General features: G+C 41.4%; 2 protein-coding genes across 3 annotated transcripts in view; one reads left to right on the top strand and one right to left on the bottom strand.

Moving 5' to 3' along the window:
• Positions 1–774: 774 nt before the first annotated feature.
• On the bottom strand, positions 775–16,911 carry ACTR6 (actin related protein 6). Of its 2 annotated transcripts, XM_077339165.1 has the most exons (11): positions 16,743–16,911; positions 11,811–11,928; positions 10,379–10,447; positions 7,766–7,889; positions 7,517–7,652; positions 7,382–7,438; positions 4,742–4,840; positions 3,162–3,240; positions 2,041–2,212; positions 1,366–1,504; positions 775–1,034 (listed from the first exon to the last, which is right to left on the bottom strand). In XM_077339165.1, the coding sequence occupies exons 1-11, from the start codon at positions 16,808–16,810 to the stop codon at positions 905–907; spliced, it is 1,191 nt and encodes a 396-aa protein (XP_077195280.1). In that variant the 5' UTR covers positions 16,811–16,911; the 3' UTR covers positions 775–904. The 2 variants fall into 2 exon arrangements, with proteins under 2 accessions (XP_077195280.1, XP_077195281.1); XM_077339166.1 differs by lacking the exon at positions 4,742–4,840.
• Positions 16,763–18,679, top strand: part of BLTP3B (bridge-like lipid transfer protein family member 3B) — a 45,305-nt gene continuing 43,388 nt past the window's right edge. The window contains exon 1 of the mRNA XM_077339162.1: positions 16,763–16,943. The gene's annotated coding sequence lies outside the window, so the exon portion shown is untranslated. The remainder of the gene's footprint in view (positions 16,944–18,679) is intronic.

Here is an 18,679-nt window from a genome sequence, read left to right as displayed (position 1 = left end):
CACGTAATACCAAAGTAGAAATATAGATTTAAACTACTATGGCAGCACATGGTGGTTCACTTGGCCTACTAGGGGAGCAATCTTAAGCAAAGATCCCCTCTCTGACACCTGGTACACTGGATCATTGTCTATTAGGCTTAACATAGACCTAGGAGTTGTTTTATATTCTTCTTTTCACTACCTGAAGGAATATCTAAATGGCTTACCATCACCTTCTTTTCCTCCCCCCACAACAGACAGCCTGTGAGGTAGGTGTGGCTGAGCGGGCTGTGAGAACAGTTCTAACAGAAATGCGACTAGCCCAAGGTCATCCAGCTGGCTGCATGTGGAATCAAACCCCCGAGTGAGATCCTCGGGGGTTTGGGGCAGGTTGCAGGTGAGGATCCAGAGATGTAAGATCCAAGAAGTATTTGAAGAAGGAGCCACATAGGCTTCATCAGTAACTAGTTCCAAAGTTGATACAAAAAGTTTAATAATTTATTTTTGGAAAATAAACATATCCCTTATATTTATGTATTTCCAAAGCTTCACAAGGATGCCCCATTGTGGCACAGTGGAATTCTTGAGCCACTTTTAAAGTTCATTCATTTCCATTTAAACTGCTGCTCTTTTTTGGACCATTGTTCTCCCCTTTCTTATCAATATCCCCAAGAACAATAAACACTCAGGGGTACATCCCTCTTCAGACCACCGCGGTTACCCACCTGAATCTAAAGTTATTCAAGTACAGCTAACAACTTATTGTCTAGAAATAGCAATAAATTAAACTAGGCATACATGTGAATATGTACTTTAATACACAGTACAATTATGCTAGAAGACATCTACAACATAGTTCCACCTTAGAAGTTTTCAGCTTAATGATAAATATATACAACATAATGTCAGTATTGCAATGGAATACTTAAATATCAAATTTCTCTTCACATATACTATGCCCATTTTCTTCATAGTCTTCTCTTGTCACTACCATATCTTCAAAATCATCATTTTCTGAAATCAGTTTTCCACCTTCCCAGGAATACGTAATAGGACTGCAAGTAAATAAAAACAATCCTAAATTCTGTCATGTATAAAAACAAACATTGTTGGTAAAAACACTAATCTGTATTTCCCTCCGACACAGCTGAAAGGAAGAACAATCTCATTTCCCATCCTTGTTTCAATCCCATTTGATGTGACACTTCTGTTCATGTAGGACCTACGGTGGGGCTTTTCTTTTGTGCCAACATAAAGTTGATAGGGTCCAATCCATAATCAGGTAGGGCCACAATGTATGCAATTTAAACTGATATTAGAAAATGGAAACTTAAAGGATAACTTTGTAAAACAAAATTGGGGGGGGGAATATGCAAAGCCACTTACTTTTCTGGTAGAACAACAGAAACATCATAGTCGGTTGGAGTGAGACATCGAACCTCAGAGTAAACACGATCCCTGAAGCCAGGGAAGAGAGTATTCCCTCCAGTCAGAACTATATTCTTGAAGAAGTGAGGTTGCATTTCTATTAAAAAGAGATAATGAAGAATACTAAATTGCCTATCTAACTTGTTTTCTGTATTAACCTGGAATGAACTTTACTTGCATTTTAAGCCAGTGCCTCACCCTAAGTCACATAATGGGCATTACATTTCTTTAAATTTAGGAGTGAGGTGTTAAAAGAAAGTGTAACCATTCAAGCAATTCGTAAGGCATTTAAAGTATCTTGATTTAGCAAGCTAGATATTACACTGGGTTTTTTTCTTTCTGGGTAATATACAAGTCAATTTATTTTAACACAAAATTTAACCAGAATTGATTATTAAATCTGATACGAGAAATCTCAGAAGTGGATTTCTTTAAAGCTAATGATAACTGAATTGGTGTTTGTGTGGGGGGGTATAGTTTAGGTTGTAAGTTTTTAATGACTAAATTTTACATTTGTGATGTTATAGCTTTGTAACAAGTCCAAACACAAGTCCAACACAATGACTGGTTTTTAACAAGAGAGCTTTTGAAACAAAACAATCTGTAGAAAGTTACATTGATTTATGCAGCTACCTTCAGGCAAATTCTGAATTGAATAAACAATGGCCTCAGGAATTCCCATTTCTTGTATGCCAATATCTGAAGGATGAAAAAGTATCTCTGGAACAGCAAATCGTTCATTTGTAAGACGAAGTATTTGTTCACCAGTTTTGTATTTTCCACTTAACACCATTTCTTCCCTTGGCTGATAAGAGCAGGAACACACACACACATATATAAATAAGGATGGTTATTCCAACTTTCCTTTTTCTCATACAATTCACTTGCTTAATCTGTATGACTCTATACGTCAAACTAGTTGTCTTCTTGTACAGTGGTCATGATTTTAAAAACTGTATTTTGGGGGCTTGTCTTTCTTAAATATCAGCCAACTGGGGGCACAGGACAAATCATTTAATGAGAAGACTTTCAAAAATAAATTGCTGGGGTAGGAGATCAATAAGTAAAGTTTTACTAAGCATGATCAAGCACTTAGTTAGCCCTAAAGTAGATCCAGACTGCAGTATAAGGACTGTAATATCCAACATTCCTAGTTACAAAAGTATTCTTAAGTACCACTAGCATAACTCAAAAGAATAACATTATCTTAATCTTAAAGTTGTATGTTATTCCACCAATGGACTTATAGAAATCCTACTCAAAGGAACTTATTGCTAGGAAATATCTTTAGCATTGCAATGTAGACAGGGCAGTAAAAATTTAAGCAAGAATCAAGAATAGCAATATAGGTCCATATGCTTTAATTCCATCAAACAGGGTTTATTTTTTAAAACTGTTTAAACATTTTATGCTGTTTTCCCACCCATCTTAGAATCCTTAAGGTGGGGATATAATAAAAAACAAAGTTTTTAAAATACAAAGTATAGAAAAATATAAACAGGTAAATAGATTGCATATACTTAAAACACATATAAAGGAAGGAGAGTCAGTAAGTAATGCCAAAAACAGTTGTCTTCATTTGCATGCAGAAGGCAATGATACAAGGAGACAGACATATCTCCTTGAGGAAGGAATTCCATCATTCTCATGCCATGATCCAGAATGACCTATATTTAAACAGAACCACACCATTTCTTGATTATCTATGGCACTTTATTATTTTATTTTAAAGAGACATGATTTTACACAATTACCTTACAAAAGCCTTTTTTGATTGTGCTGAAGTCTGGCAGTACATAATCCAGCATCACTGTATTTTCCTCCCCTTTCAATCTATAACAGATTTTTGAAATTTAAAATAATTATAAATTGATTCTTCCCAACAACTCCTTCAGAATAATGTATACTGCTACTGGTCCTAATTTTGCCTTAACAGGGCTCTAAGCTCAACTTTTCCAAAGTGTGAAGAAGACATTCCAAAAATAACTATACTGGGCATATGGTATAACACATTAAAAAGCAGTAGCAAGGATAAGAATATATAAGAAGCATACAATTCACAGAAGGTAAGGTATATCAAGGAAGAACAGGCTATTCCATGCATAGTTATGACAGGAGTGGGTCAAAGAAGATATGAGACCTAATTCAAAGTCTCTGATGTGGCATAAATTGCTGACAGTTTCTGCATGACTGGATTCCACAGGGCAGCAGTTGCAGGATGATTTCCCACCTCTGCTGATATGATACGTAACTGCTGCAATGTGGATCCCTAAGGATAGGAAGAATTATTCAGAAGCAGCCGTGCTACATTAGTAATGTGCAAAGAAGATCAGGGTACAAGAGACAGATCAAGTAATCAGGAAAGGAGATAACTTAAAGCAGTGGTCCCCAACCTTTTTTAGGCTGGGGACCGGCAGGGCATTGGGCCGCGCCCGCAGGGACCGCGCCCGCGCGGGCCACGCCCACGCTTCGGCCGCGCCCGCGGCCACGCCCGCGGATCGGGCCGCGCCCGCCGGCCGCACCCGCGAGCCGCGCCCGACCGCGCCCGCGGATTGGGCCACACCCGCGGGCCGCGCCCGTGGATCGGGCCGAGAGGGCGCGGCCTGCACGGGCGCGGCCCGGCCCTGATTCCTTCTCCCCTCCCTCCCGCAGTAAGTAGCTTCCCGGGCCGCAGGCTTGCGGCCCGGGAAGTTTTTTACTGCGGGGGTGGGGGGGGCGGGGAGAGGGAGCCGCGGCCCGGCGCCATGGCCTTTGCGGCCCGGCGCCGGGCCGCGGCCCGCAGGTTGGGGACCACTGACTTAAAGGGAACACATATAGATACTGACCCTTAACAGTGATGTTGAAAACATATATTACAGATGTTTTAGTGACTAAAACACATCCTCCTTAAATCAGAGTACAAGCTGTGGTTTAGTAAATTGCCTTGTGGAAGATCTTTATCCTTAATATGTGAATACTAGTTTAATACATTTGTACCCCATCTTTCCACCCAATGGGTACCTAACACAATTAACATCATTTTCCTCTCATCTATTTTATCCTCACAACAATGGCCCAAAATTACCCAGTGAGCATCTATGGGACAAGTAGGAATTCTAATTTGTGTTTCCCAGATTTGTGTCCAACACACTTAACCACTACACCAAATTAGTTGCAGTTTAAAAAGCACTCTCTGCACATGATGAAAGTTTCTATATTAGCATGGTTCAGGCAAAGCTCAGAACAGGTTTTAGAACAAAGCATTGATAGGAGGTAAAGAGGACACTAAATAAATAAAAATAAAAATAAATAAAACACTCTACATTCTCAGTGAGGCTATATATAAAATACATACTTGGCAGTTTCCATATCCTTGAAAAAGTCTTGTGAAACATAACATACATCTTCTTTCACTTGATTAATTACATGGGTTTCATCCATAACATGGAGTTGCCTATGAAAATTACAGGTACTTTAGAAACTGAGGCTACTTATGCTTATTTAGTTTTAATTAGTAGTCTATTATCTAGAGTTAAATGAATATTTAGCTATGATTGAGGTTTTCATAACTAATCCATAATTTTGATCCAATGTATAGATTATGGTATTGGAGCACCTTCCTTATGAGAAAAATCTGAAGAGTCTGATTTTTCAGGTTAGAAAGGGATGACTAAGGGAGGGACGTGACAGGGATTTATAAAAATATGCATGGAGTAGAAAGAGTTAACAAACGTAATTTTTTCTCCCTTTCCCCAAATACTAGAACTTGAGGGTATCCAAACTGATTGGCAGCAGGTCCAGGACAGACAAAAGGATATACTGCTTTACACAGGGTGATTAAAATGTGGAATTTGCTGCTAGAGGATGTAGTGATGGCCCCAGAAATAAACAGCTTTAAAAAGGGATTAGATTCATGGAGGATAAGTCTGTCAATAGTTACTAGCCATGGTGACTGCAGGGAACTTCCATAGTCAGAGGCACTAATCCCCTGAATTCCAGAGCTAACAGGCAACATCAGGGGAAGGCCTCAGCCTATAAGCCCTTTGTTGACCATCCAGAGGAGCTGGTTGGATACTGTATGAAACAGGATGCTGGACTAGAGGAACTGAAGGGGTTCAAGGGGGTGGCAAGTTACAGTGGATGAACGATAGGGTTGTGAGTATCCTGCTTAGTACAGGGGGTTGGACTAGATGACCCAGGAGGACTTTTCCAACTCTATGATTCTATTATTCTTAGTCTGATTCAGCACGGCTCCTCTCATGTTAGGGATAAGCAAACTAATTATTAAACCAAAGAACAAGAAGAGGAAGAATGAATGCTAACACTGCACTGCTTTGTTTGGTTTCTCAACTAATTGTAATTAGAGGCTGGTTTGGCAACCTAGTAGATGTTTCATTGCTTTTGAGGAACACAAGGCCCAATCTATTATATACCCTTTGAAAGAGTCCTTGTGAACAGCATGGGATAGTATAAAACATATTTTAAGTTCTGAAATCCCATCAGTAAAATCAGTTTTTACATTGATGAACTTACAGTAAAAAACTTTTTTGTAATGCTGATATTTGGAAACAATTTGATATAATATGGCTGGATTTTTGAGCAACTGCCAGATGCTGCAATATGATGAAACTGGCAATATGACATGTGGCTATAACATTTTAAGCTGAAAGGCCTTTGGAAAGGCAATATGAAATCTATTAAAACGTTCAAGCACAATGCCTGATTTACTGATGGATGATATGGTTAGGAATTTAAAAATTAATACATTGAAAAGTGGGCAGAGATCTTGATAAAGTACTAAGAGAAGAAATGTGGGAAGTTACATTCATGAAAAACAAACAATTTTACTAATTTTGTGAGAAAAGTAGTGCAGGACACAGCTGAGGGAGATGCCTTTAGCCAAGGGCAATCATTGAGATGTTGAGCCCAAAGAGCTACATGGCCACAGCCTCAGCAACACTAATTCCCTACCCCTCACAGCTTAAATAAATTTGAAGTGCAATACAGCATGGGCTAAAGAAAAATAATAAATATGCTATAGTTATTTAACTCTCTCGAGGGTTGACTGAGGATTTACCTAAGTTTATATATGAAAGTTTGCTGCTAAATGAGGGTTTCTGGGTTGGTTTGGTTAGACTAGCCTTTCTCAATTTTTTTTACTGTTGAGAAACCCCTGATACATTCTTCAGGCTTCAAGAACCGCAAGAAGTGGCACCATCATGCAGAACATGCTTAGGAAGCATAGCTGTGTACACACCACCCAGGGCCCCTCCCTTTCCCACCCCAATCATTGGCCATTTTGGGAAGAGATGGTAGATCAACATAACCATATATGGGCATATCACCTGATAAATGTTTGACAGATTTTTTAAAAAATATTTAAAAATTAACTCCCATCCGTTTGGGAAACCCTTCCGGGGTCATCACGAAACCTTGGTTGAGAAAGACTGGGTTACACTAAAATCTGATAAACATGTCAAGACTGCAGAGGATAGAACTGTGCATGGAAATGTCTAGGGAAATACGACATCTGCATTGCTCACAGATGTGCAGTGGTAGTATATTAGAAGCTACAAAGTTATTGCAGGTTAAGTCTTCACTTACTATGGAGAACTAAATTGCTTTAAAGTCAGGTCATAAATAACATGTACAAAACGTTTCGAATCAGCCAGGCAACAATATCAATGGATTGTCCCCCCCCCCCTCCCAGTTCCATGCCATGTCTAAAGTAATTCATTGCTGAGATAGAATCTCTGGTGTACAACTTACAACTAAACCTCTGGCTGTTGTTTTACTAGTATTTTAAATGTTTTTGCTTACCCTGATCTGTAATTTGAAACAAAGGAATTATATTGCCTGTTCAACAATCTTTGAAATGTCATGAGGAAGTCTAGCTGTTGTTCTTAAAATCATCTTTATGCTATGAAATCTAAGAAATTATGTTTTACACCTCACAGGCGCTGGATAGGTTCTATAACTTACAGTTCTGCTTTACCTATAAGAGATAATCTCTTTTAGATGATTGGCTAAGAGTTTTCCTCCAACGTTAATCCTGGAAAGAAAAAAAAACACTTTTAAGCTTTATTAAGAGTATGCTAATTAATTTAAAAAAATTAAAATTAATGTTTACCTGATAATGGCCTCCTTCTTCTTTTTACTTCTACAGTAAGGCACAATGTGTGTAAAAGAGTAGCCGCTGTCCACAATAATACAGCACAATTCTGATGGGTTATCCCTGAAATACCTATGAGCACTGAGAGCCCCAGCTGAAAAATAATATCATGCTATATTAACAGCTATAGTGCAAACTGTTGAGTTATCAAGCCAATACCAATCCGGAGACACATCAATTTTCAAACATGAACAACAGAACACTCACCATTCACTCTAAGAACTGCTTGAAATTGGTATTCTTCAAATAATATTTCATTCATAGATTCTTGAATTGAACTGAAGTTGAAATAAGGCTCTGTGATGATAACATTGGTATCTACAAAGTCTACCTGTGTAGAAAAAAGGAGCAGCATTTAAAAACACACAAATTTACCTAAAATCAGGCTGTGGTGGAATTGGTCTGCAGGTCCAATTCCACTCTGCCCACTCCAAGAGTTCCCGACACCTGAATAGGTTTTTCTCTCTCTGATAATTTTCCTCCACCACCTGACCTCTGTACGGAATTGCCTGGCCACCATGGGGACAATTTACTGCCTGGAATTTACACCCTGGAAGAGTAGCTGCTTGGCAACTACCAAACTTTATCCTGGTGCCCCTTTTACAATAGTGTACCCAAGATAGTGGAAGTTTGTGGTATAGAGAACCACTACTAGTATCCAAAATTATAAAGTATTTATAAAAAAACAAATTGTTCATAAGCATACTTTTAGTACAGCAGCAGATTGAGCAAGAAATCCAAAAGAATTAGGTAAAACACAAGTCCTCTGTCTCTCTCTCTATACAGGCCCTACCAGATCTATTGAGTTATCATTACCTCAAAGTTTCCTTCACCTCCCTAGGTATTTAGAGTTCTGTATTCTCTGATGGACCCTGAGCCAAAGACACCTCCTCCTTGCTGCAAGGAGTTCTAATCATATCTGTTTCTCTATCCCCTGACGAGGCCAGCCTGGGTCAAAGAAGCATTTCCAGGAAATTATTCCTGTAGACTGTCTAGTCTGAAGTCCTCCCAGTCTCTGTTCCTTTCTGGGAGAGGGTGGGCTGCTTGATCATCTCATTGTCTTTAGCTGGAAATATTAGCCTTTCATCATCACCGTCATCAATTTATTTTTATATCCACCCTTCTCGTTTGACTGAGGGCAAATAACAGCGGAATCAAATAGCGTAAATATAATTAATTAAAAACAGTTTTAAATTTTTTTTAAATATATTAAAACTGTATATTTTGCATTTTTCAAATCTTCTGTTGGGCAATGTTTAATTGGTAGAGATTAGAAGATTCTCAACCAGGAAAGCAAGCATTTTCATAATATTATTCCTGGGCTCAAGCCTTAGGCCTGGCAGATCAGCTCTGTCTAGTGGACCATCCAGAACTTTTTAAGATCTCAGAGGGCCCCGCTATCACTAGGAAGAACGTTTGACCAAGCCAGGGCCAAGTCCTGTCCCTGGTTGAAGCCAGCTTAACTTCTTTGGGGCCAAGAACCCTAAGAAGATTTTGTTCACTTGAACTTGACAATCTTTTGGGGGCTTAAGCGGTATCTGAAGTGAGCCTGAAAGCCACTGACTAGCTTCCTCTTTCCTGTCTGTTCTCTGCTTGGAGGGGGAAAAAAACTGATAAAAAGCTTGCCTGGGTCCCCTCCTGACCAACCCAGACTTTTACTGCCCAGCCTGGGAGGCCCCAGGTCATTCCTGGGCAGAAAGCAGAGACCATTCCCACCAATTGACCAGGAAGGCCTGCCTCATGACGCCACCAGCCCTGCTGAGACCCAATGAGGCGGCAGGCAGCCCCAATCCACAAACCCAACGAGGATGTCAGGCCTTGGCCACAGAAGCAGGGCAGAGATCAGAGAAGTTGTGGCAAAGCCCACTGAGCATTGCCACTCCACCTTGCCCAGCAAGAGGGGCGCCGTGCTCCAGGGGGAATCAGCGCTCTGCCAGGGGAGTCCCCTGGGAGGAGTGGCTGCAAGCAACTTTGGCAGCTCGCTTTGGCCTGCAGACCCTATATCAATATTTTATTTGCCAATTTAATTATACACTATTACAGGAGAAAAGCATGATGATGAGTAAATTAAACTCTACTCTCAGTACTACTACATTTACTTGAACAACTTCTGTGCCAAATAGTATGATTTATTAAGGCATGTTATCTCATCCTTCCCTCTTGCAAATATTCCCTTAGTCTGCTGACATCTTAAAAATGGTAACACAGAAAACAGTGATTAAAAGAAATCAATCAACCCAGCAGGAGGAGGGGAGGAGGAGTTAAAACCAACAAAACCTGAAGTCAATTCAAACCCAGCAAGTAAAAAAAATTACTGGTCAGTAATGAAAATCAGTAGCCTTCATCAGAAAACTTCAAAAGCTCATTATGAGAAAAGCTTCTCTCAGCCAGCAATAATTCATATGCCATAAGTAGACTCTCAGCAACTCCCCCCACTATTATGGCTAAATACATAAACCTGCTTACAATGTCAAACCATGCGCTAGGAGGTTGAGACCCAGAAAAGTTGTGAATAAATATTGGCTGATATGAGCTGACATCATGAACTATTGTCTATTTTCCTCACAGGGCAATTAGCAACTGGAAATTAAGGATTTGCATCAAAAAAGAAACATTTGTGAAAGTTTTAACCCCCTGCAGATCCATCCTCCCCTAGCCACAATTAGCATAATAATAAAGTTAGGATCCAGACATGTATTTCCTCCTCTGAGATCTGAACTAACATTAATTTTTTTAAATGTTGCAGTTGAGTATTGTAGTCCAAAGGAGTTCTGCATTACTTGTTTATCTGTATTCAACTTATACAAGCACTTTAGTTACCTGATACATTTCTTTTCCGAAAAGGTAGTCCCATACCTGCCTCTGAACATCCCAATTCACCAAATATCCCTGTTAATTCAAAACAGGATACATTATTATCCATCTTACAACCATTCCTATTTGTGCAAATTCATACTTTCCTTTAGTCTTGGTTGAACTAACTCATAAGAGAAGTCTAAACAGAATCTCTCATTAAAATATTTGTATCCCACATTCCGAATAAGAAAGAATTCTCAAAGAGCATCAATCATTATCTATAATTATAAAACAATGAAACAGAATCAGTAGATCAAAAGATCAAGACCATTAAACCAGCAATAAGGGAATAATAAAATCAAGCTGCAGCACATGAAATAACTAGTAAAACAATAACAGGAAAATCAGTAATAAACCATTAACACTACACAGGACCAGTAATAAGATTAAAACAAAAGTATTGGGGAAAGGTGAGGACAAGATACAGGTAAAAAAAAGCTGAGAAAAGAATCTCTATCTGCTAACATAGTTATAATACCACCCAGTGCCAGGCAAAGAAGAAGATTTAGTTCTTATATTCCACTTTTCTCTACCTGAAGGGGGCTCAAAGCAGCTTACAGTAGCCTTCCCTTTCCTCTTCCCACAACAGACAACCTGTGAGGTGGGTGAGGCTGAGAGAGCCCTGATATCACTGCTCCGTCAGAACAGCTTTATCAGTGCTGTGATGAGCCCAAGGTCACCCAGCTGGCTGCATGTGGAAGAGTACAGAATCGAACCTGGCGTGCCAGATTAGAAGTCTGCACTCCTACCCACTACACCAAACTGGTTCTCAAATGGCTGCTGGTTGGAAATTCCATTAAAAGGTCACATGATAATAGACTGACAGGCAGGTTCATATGGGAACGAACAGTTTTAAAATCAATTAAAGGTAAAGAGTACTATGAAGTCATAGCCAACTCCTGAAGTTTTACTTCATTGAGTTTTCAAGGCAAGACATGAACAGAGGCAGTTACCAGCATTTTAAATTATGCCCCCAAACAAATCAGCAGCCAGTATTATTTAGAAAATGTATATGTTGCCTTTCTAGAAATTTTCCTGAGGCAGCTCAGATAGTAAAAATAATGCAATAATGCAATAAAACACCATAAAATTACCAATAACAAGTAAAGTGCTTAAAAATAGCACATTACGCAGTCTAAAATGATTTTCATAGAAAGTCATCATGCTAGGAATGGACTACAAAAACAGGTAAAAAACAATCCTTCAGTTAAAAATCTGGGTCAAAAGGTGTTTTGGTCCATTGCCAAGCATAAGAGCTAGGCAAAACCCCAAGGGGGAAGGATATTTACTTTGTACAGCTTTCAAGTTTCATGGTAAAAATAATATCATCTAACTAAAAGATTTTACTAAGTTTACAGTCTCAGACTTAAGGCATTCTGTAATATACCGCAGTTACCTTCTGAAAAGGAAGAATATAAAAAAGCCCAGATGGATCTTTAATTTCATCCAGTTGGTTAGCTGTAAATGTTTTCAGACGAGCTGTCTTTGATCTGAATTGACAGTTGGGAATGACACTATGGAAAGGAAAGCAAACACAAAAGAGTTTCCTAAATTCAAATTTAAACAAGTTGATACTTAGAGATGGATGGCTGCTGCAACACTGTAACACTATGGCATGCGACCTGTCTTTGGGAACTGTGTGGAACTGATTAGTTCAACCTCACTTGCCATTTAAGATTATTCCAGTCATAATTTTAAGTCCTTCACAGTTCAGGGTCTTCATACTTACTGCACCCAGTATAACTCCTTATGCCAATTACAAACTTCAGACAGTCTCCATCTTAAGGTGCTTTCACTTTGAACTGTGCATATGGCCACAGTAAGATCATGGGCCTTTTCTGTGGTGGACACAGTCTTTTGGAATGGCCTGCCAAATTGGGTTAGGAGGGAACTTTCCATTGCTAGTCCTATTCCAAAAAGAATTTGGTGGAATGTGAGGTTTTCCACCAGATTTGGCTGTGAGTTTGCAAACTCTGTATATTTTAGGCCTGAATGATTTTAGGGCCCATATCCCTCCTCCTTAAGGAGGGCCCATGTCCACCCTATGCTGAGGTAGCTGCATTGGTTACCAGTTGGTTTCTGCATCAGGTTCAAGGTTTTAGTTTTGACCTTTAAGGCCATCTGTGGCTTGGAGCCCATTTAGCTGAGGGACTGCTTGTCTCCTCATGCCCCTCCACAGGACTCTTTGCTCTGCGAGTATGAATTTGCTGGTTGTCCCTGGTCCCCAGGAGGCATGCCTGGTCACAGTCCTGGCCCTGACTTGGTGGAATGAACTCCCAGAAGAACTGAGGTATCAGTGTTCCGTAGGGCAAACTGGAGTATGTCCAGAGGAGGGCAATCAGATTTTTCAGCAAACCCAAAAGTTCCCCTAGGCTTTGCAGAACCCAAAGGAGTGGGAAGGGAAGGGGCACTAGGTCAGCGCACACTCAACTATGCTTCCCAACCATATTCTGCCCAAGCACTCCACTTCTGAGGTTTCCTGAAGCCTAAAGAATGTATTCCCCCTTCAAGGATCGCTGCCTTGTTGTGGCAAGGGGGCTTGCGTAGTTCAGTGAAGCTATGAGCTATGCCGTGCAGGGCCACCCAAGACGGACAGGTCATAGCTGAGAGCTCTGACAAAAGGTGATCCACTGGAGAAGGAAATGGCAAACCACTCCAGTATCTTTGCCATGAAAACTCTATGGACAGTTCCAATAGGCATAACGATATGACGCTGGAAGATGAGCCCCTCAGGTCGGAAGGTGTCCAATATGCTACTGGGGATGAGCAGACGGCTAGTACGAGTAGCGCCAGAATGAATGAAGCGGCTGGGCCAAAGCCGAAAGGACGCTCAGTTGTGGAAGTAACTGGTGGCGAAAAGACAGTCCGATGCTGTAAAGATTTTTATTCCATAGGAACCTGGAACGTTAGATCCATGAATCAAGGCAAGATGGACGTGGTTAAACAAGAAATGAGAAGACTGAACATCGACATTTTAGGAATCAGTGAACTAAAATGGACAGGAATGGGTGAATTTAATTCAGATGACCATCAGGTATACTACTGTGGACAAGAATCTCGCAGAAGAAATGGAGTAGCCTTCATAATCAATAAGAGAGTAGGAAAAGCAGTCTTGGGATACAATCCCCAAAATGACAGAATGATCTCAGTTCGAATCCAAGGCAAACCATTCAACATCACAGTGATCCAGGTCTACGCCCCAACCACTGCTGCTGAAGAGGATGAAGTTGATCAGTTCTATGAAGCCCTACAACACCTACTAGAAGCAACGCCCAAAAATGATGTGCTTATCATCATGGGGGATTGGAATGCTAAAGTAGGAAGCCAAAAGATAACCGGGATAACAGGCAAGTTTGGCCTTGGAGTACAAAATGAAGCAGGGCACAGGCTGGTAGAATTTTGTCAAGAGAATACAATGGTCATAGCAAACACTCTTTTCCAGCAACCCAAGAGACGACTCTACACATGGACATCACCAGACGGTCAACACAGAAATCAGATTGACTATGTGCTCTGCAGCCAAAGATGGAAAAGTTCTATCCAGTCAATAAAAACAAGACCAGGAGCTGATTGTGGTTCAGATCATGAGCTTCTTGTTGCAAAATTTAGGCTTAAATTGAAGAAAGTAGGGAAAAGCACTAGGCCACTCAGGTATGAACTAAATCATATCCCCGACGAATACACAGTGGAGGTGACAAATAGATTTAAGGAATTAGATCTGATAGACAGAGTGCCTGAAGAACTATGGACGGAGGTTCGCAACATTGTACAAGAGGTAGCAACTAAAACCATCCCAAAGAAAAAGAAATGCAAGAAATCAAAATGGCTGTCTGAGGAAGCTTTACAAATAGCTAAGGAGAGAAGGGAAGTGAAAGGCAAGGGAGAAAGAGAAAGATACACCCAATTGAATGCAAAATTCCAGAGAAAAGCTAGAAGAGATAAGAATGCCTTCTTAAATGAACAGTGCAAGCAAATAGAAGAAAACAATAGAATGGGGAGGACCAGAGATCTTTTCAAGAAAATTGGAGATATGAAGAGAACGTTTCATGCAAAGATGGGTATGATAAGGGACCAAAATGGTAGGGACCTCACAGAAGCAGAAGAGATCAAACAAAGGTGGCAAAATTATACAGAAGAACTATACAAGAGCGAGCTTAACATCCCTGATGACCACAATGGGGTAGTTACTGACCTGGAGCCAGACATCCTGGAATGTGAAGTCAAATGGGCCTTAGGAAGTCTGAGCAACAATAAAGCTAGTGGTAGTGACAGCATTCCAGTTGAACTATTCAAAATCTTAAAGGACGCTGCAGTAAAAGTGCTACACTCAATTTGCCAGCAAATTTGGAAAACTCAACAATGGCCACAGGATTGGAAAAGGTCAGTTTACATTCCAATCCCAAAGAAGGGCAATGCCAAAGAATGTTCAAACTACCGCACCATTGCACTAATTTCTCATGCTAGCAAAGTTATGCTCAAAATCCTACAAGCTAGGCTCCAGCAATATGTGGACCGAGAACTTCCAGAAGTACAGGCAGGATTTCGAAGAGGCAGAGGAACTAGAGATCAAATTGCCAACATACGCTGGATCATGGAGAAAGCTAGGGAGTACCAGAAGAACGTCTACTTTTGCTTCATTGACTATGCTAAAGCCTTTGATTGTGTGGAGCACAACAAATTGTGGCAAGTTCTTAAAGAGATGGGAATACCAGAGCATCTTATTTGTCTCTTGAGAAATTTATATGCAGGTCAAGAAGCAACAGTGAGAACTGAACATGGAATCACTGACTGGTTCAAAATTGAGAAAGGAGTTCGGCAAGGCTGTATACTGTCGCCTTGCCTATTTAACTTGTATGCAGAGCACATCATGAGAAATGCGGGATTAGAGGAGTCACAAATTGGGATCAAGATTGCAGGGAGAAATATCAACAACCTCAGATATGCAGATGATACCACTCTAATGGCAGAAAGTGAAGAGGAACTAAAGAGCCTGTTGATGCGGGTGAAGGAGGAGAGTGCAAAAGTTGGCTTGAAACTCAACATCAAGAAAACAAAGATCATGGCATCCGGCCCTCTCAATTCCTGGCAAATAGAAGGGGAAGAAATGGAGATAGTGACAGATTTTATTTTCCTGGGCTCCAAGATCACTGCAGATGGGGACTGCAGCAAAGAAATTAAAAGACGCTTGCTCCTGGGGAGGAAAGCTATGGCAAATCTAGACAGCATCCTAAAAAGCAGAGACATTACCCTGCCAACAAAAGTGCGTTTAGTCAAGGCTATGGTCTTCCCAGTTGCAATGTATGGCTGCGAAAGTTGGACCATAAGGAAGGCCGAGCGTCAAAGAATTGAGGCTTTTGAACTCTGGTGCTGGAGAAGACTCTTGCGAGTCCCTTGGACTGCAAGGCGAACAAATCGGTCAGTCCTCGAGGAGATCAGCCCTGACTGCTCTTTAGAAGGCCAGATCCTGAAGATGAAACTCAAATATTTTGGCCACCTCATGAGAAGGAAGGACTCCCTGGAGAAGAGCCTAATGCTGGGAGAGATCGAGGGCAAAAGAAGAAGGGGACGACAGAGAATGAGGTGGATGGATGGAGTCACTGAAGCAGTAGGTGCAAACTTAAATGGACTCCGGGGAATGGTAGAGGACAGGAAGGCCTGGAGGATCATTGTCCATGGGGTCGCGATGGGTCGGACACGACTTCGCACATAACAACAACAACAAAGAATGTATTAAACAGTAAAAAAAAAAAGTTGATAAAAGGCTGGTCTAAATCTTTTTAAAAACCATCTATGCACTACCTAAATACACTTTCCTGGTAGGAAGTCCCATCCCATTGAGCAGACATCAGTAGAAGTAGACACATTTAGGATTGTACCATTGGTTACTCATTGAAAAAAGTAGTATTTTCCTTCGTTCTAAAACAGTTAATATTAAATGGTGCAGGGGGTGAGGGAAAGGCAGAAGATAGCTCAAAAAGTTGGTCAACAGGACCATATTGCCAGCAATACAATCGTGAGCAGAGTTCACTGAAATGAATGGGTTTAGAAGGTCAGTACTGCAAGTGTCTCTTTCGTATAGGAGCTTGCTTCTATATTACAATAATGGCATTGCTTACGAGGCTATTACTACTGCTTGTAATCATCACTACGTGTCCCGTAATAATCGCCGGTTATTTCACAGCAGGATTCATCCCACAATGAAGTTCTACCCCGAATGACGAGCCAGGAGCAACGCGCTGTTAGGATGTCACGGTGGGCAGGGGGCGCGGACAGTTTTCCCCTCGCCCTAAAACGGAGCAGCGAGCCAAGCACAACCGGGGCTTCGTACCTGACGTGAGCGTGACTGTATCCGATCTTGGCATTATAAGCGCCGTTATCCAACACAAGGGTCGCCATCTTCCTCCGCGTCGATCAATCACCGGGCTCCGGCTGCTTCGCGAGGAAGCCCAGAAATGCTTCCTCGCCGCTTGGAACTCTACGCGCACCGCACAAGCGAACTATAGAGACGATTCCTCACGCCATCTCTTTGGTAAGTCTTACGCAGCCGCGTTGCATGCAGGGATTGTGGAGGACTGAACTGGGGGCGGAGCCTCCGGCGATGAGAAAAATCAAGATTCTGCTCAGGTTCTCGCTTAAACTCTATGTTTAAACCTTTTCAGATGTAACCTCCAGTTTAGATTTCCTTGAAATATTAATACCCATTTTAACCTAGTGGTTCCTTCTTAATCTTAGCTTTTTCTGACCAATGAGTTCTGAATACGACTTTTTTGTTGTTGTAGGAGAGCTCTAAAGTGAGGCTACTTTAAACTCTAGTATGTCTGCTCAGTGTAGTTTAATACAGGGATCCCCAATCTTTTTAAGCATGTGGGTACCTTTGGAATTTTGAGAGAGCAATGTTAGTGCCAATCCAAGAAAAGCTGCCACAGGGAGTGGAACCAAACAATACTTGCTCTATGAAACCATCACATCACAAAAGGAGAATAAAGAGAAAGTAAAGACAGCCTGAAAGGAGAATGGAACTACAAGACAGAGTACTTACCAGTCCACCCGATTTTCCAGTAACTGTGACAATTATTTATCCAAATTTTACAATGGCCCCAACCACTTTCTGAAAAGTTTGGCAGGTGAGAATGAGGTGGCTGGATGGAGTAACTGAAGCAGTTGCTGCAAACTTAAATGGACTCCGAGGAATGATAGAGGACAGGAAGGCCTGGAGGATCATTGCCCATGGGGTCGCGGTGGGTCGGACATGACTTCGCACCTAACAACAACAACAACAAGGGGAAGTGTACTGGTATCATATTGGACAACCCTGGTTTAACAGAAGAGCATTTTTCAGCAAGCCCAAAGGTTCCCCTAGGCCAGTGGTCCCCAACCTGGGGGTCGTGGCCTGGTGCCAGGCCGCGGCTCCCTCTCCCCGCCCCCCCCCCCGCAGTAAAAGACTTCCCAGGCTGCAAGCTTGAGGCCCGGGAAGCTTCTTACTGCGGGAGGGTGGGGAGAGGGAATCAGGGCTGCGCCGCGCACTGCGCATGCACGGCCGAAATCGCGCATGTGCGGCACTTTTGTGCATGCTTGCATGCGCGAAAGTGCCGCACATGCGAAATTCCAGCAGTGCATGGCACATGCACGCATGCGTGGCCTGGCCGCGCATGCGTGATCCGTATGCGCGCCCCGCGCATGCGCACTCGCGGGCGGGGCAGTTGCCCTGCCGGTCCCCAGCCTCAGAAAGGTTGGGGACCACTGCCCTAGGCCACAGTAAGATCATGGGTGTCTTATGTATCATCACGTAAAAAAAAAAATAGCGACTTTACTGATTTCAGAAGCTTTCTTCTAGCAAAAGAAATGAGAAACACCGTTTCGTATTTCAAGAAGAAGATATTTATTTCATTTATACCTTTCTTATTTCTCAATGGGAACCCAAGGTGGCTTGCATAATTATCCTTTCCATTTCATTTTTATTATATTGTATGTATAGTATATATTGCAAGTCACGCTGAGCCTTTGGGGAAGGGCAGCATAGAAATTTGAAATGAAAATTTTCACAACAATCTTGTGAGGTAGTATGTGACTGACCCAAGATCACTCAGCAAGTTTACATGGCAGAGTAGGGATTTAAATCTGGATTTCCCAAATCTTGGTCTGAGATTCTTAACCACTAGACCATGTGGGTTCTCAGTGTACATACATAGTGCAGAAATAATTTAATACTCCAACCTAAACATAGGAGCTTTCTCCTAATAGATAAGCTTTAGCCAGCAAGGGATT

The sequence above is a fragment of the Paroedura picta genome, chromosome 5, assembly GCF_049243985.1.
Source record: "Paroedura picta isolate Pp20150507F chromosome 5, Ppicta_v3.0, whole genome shotgun sequence".
Classification (NCBI taxonomy): Eukaryota; Metazoa; Chordata; class Lepidosauria; order Squamata; family Gekkonidae; genus Paroedura; species Paroedura picta.
Note: the sequence above shows the minus strand (reverse complement) of the source record. Positions and strands in the feature narration are given on the sequence as shown.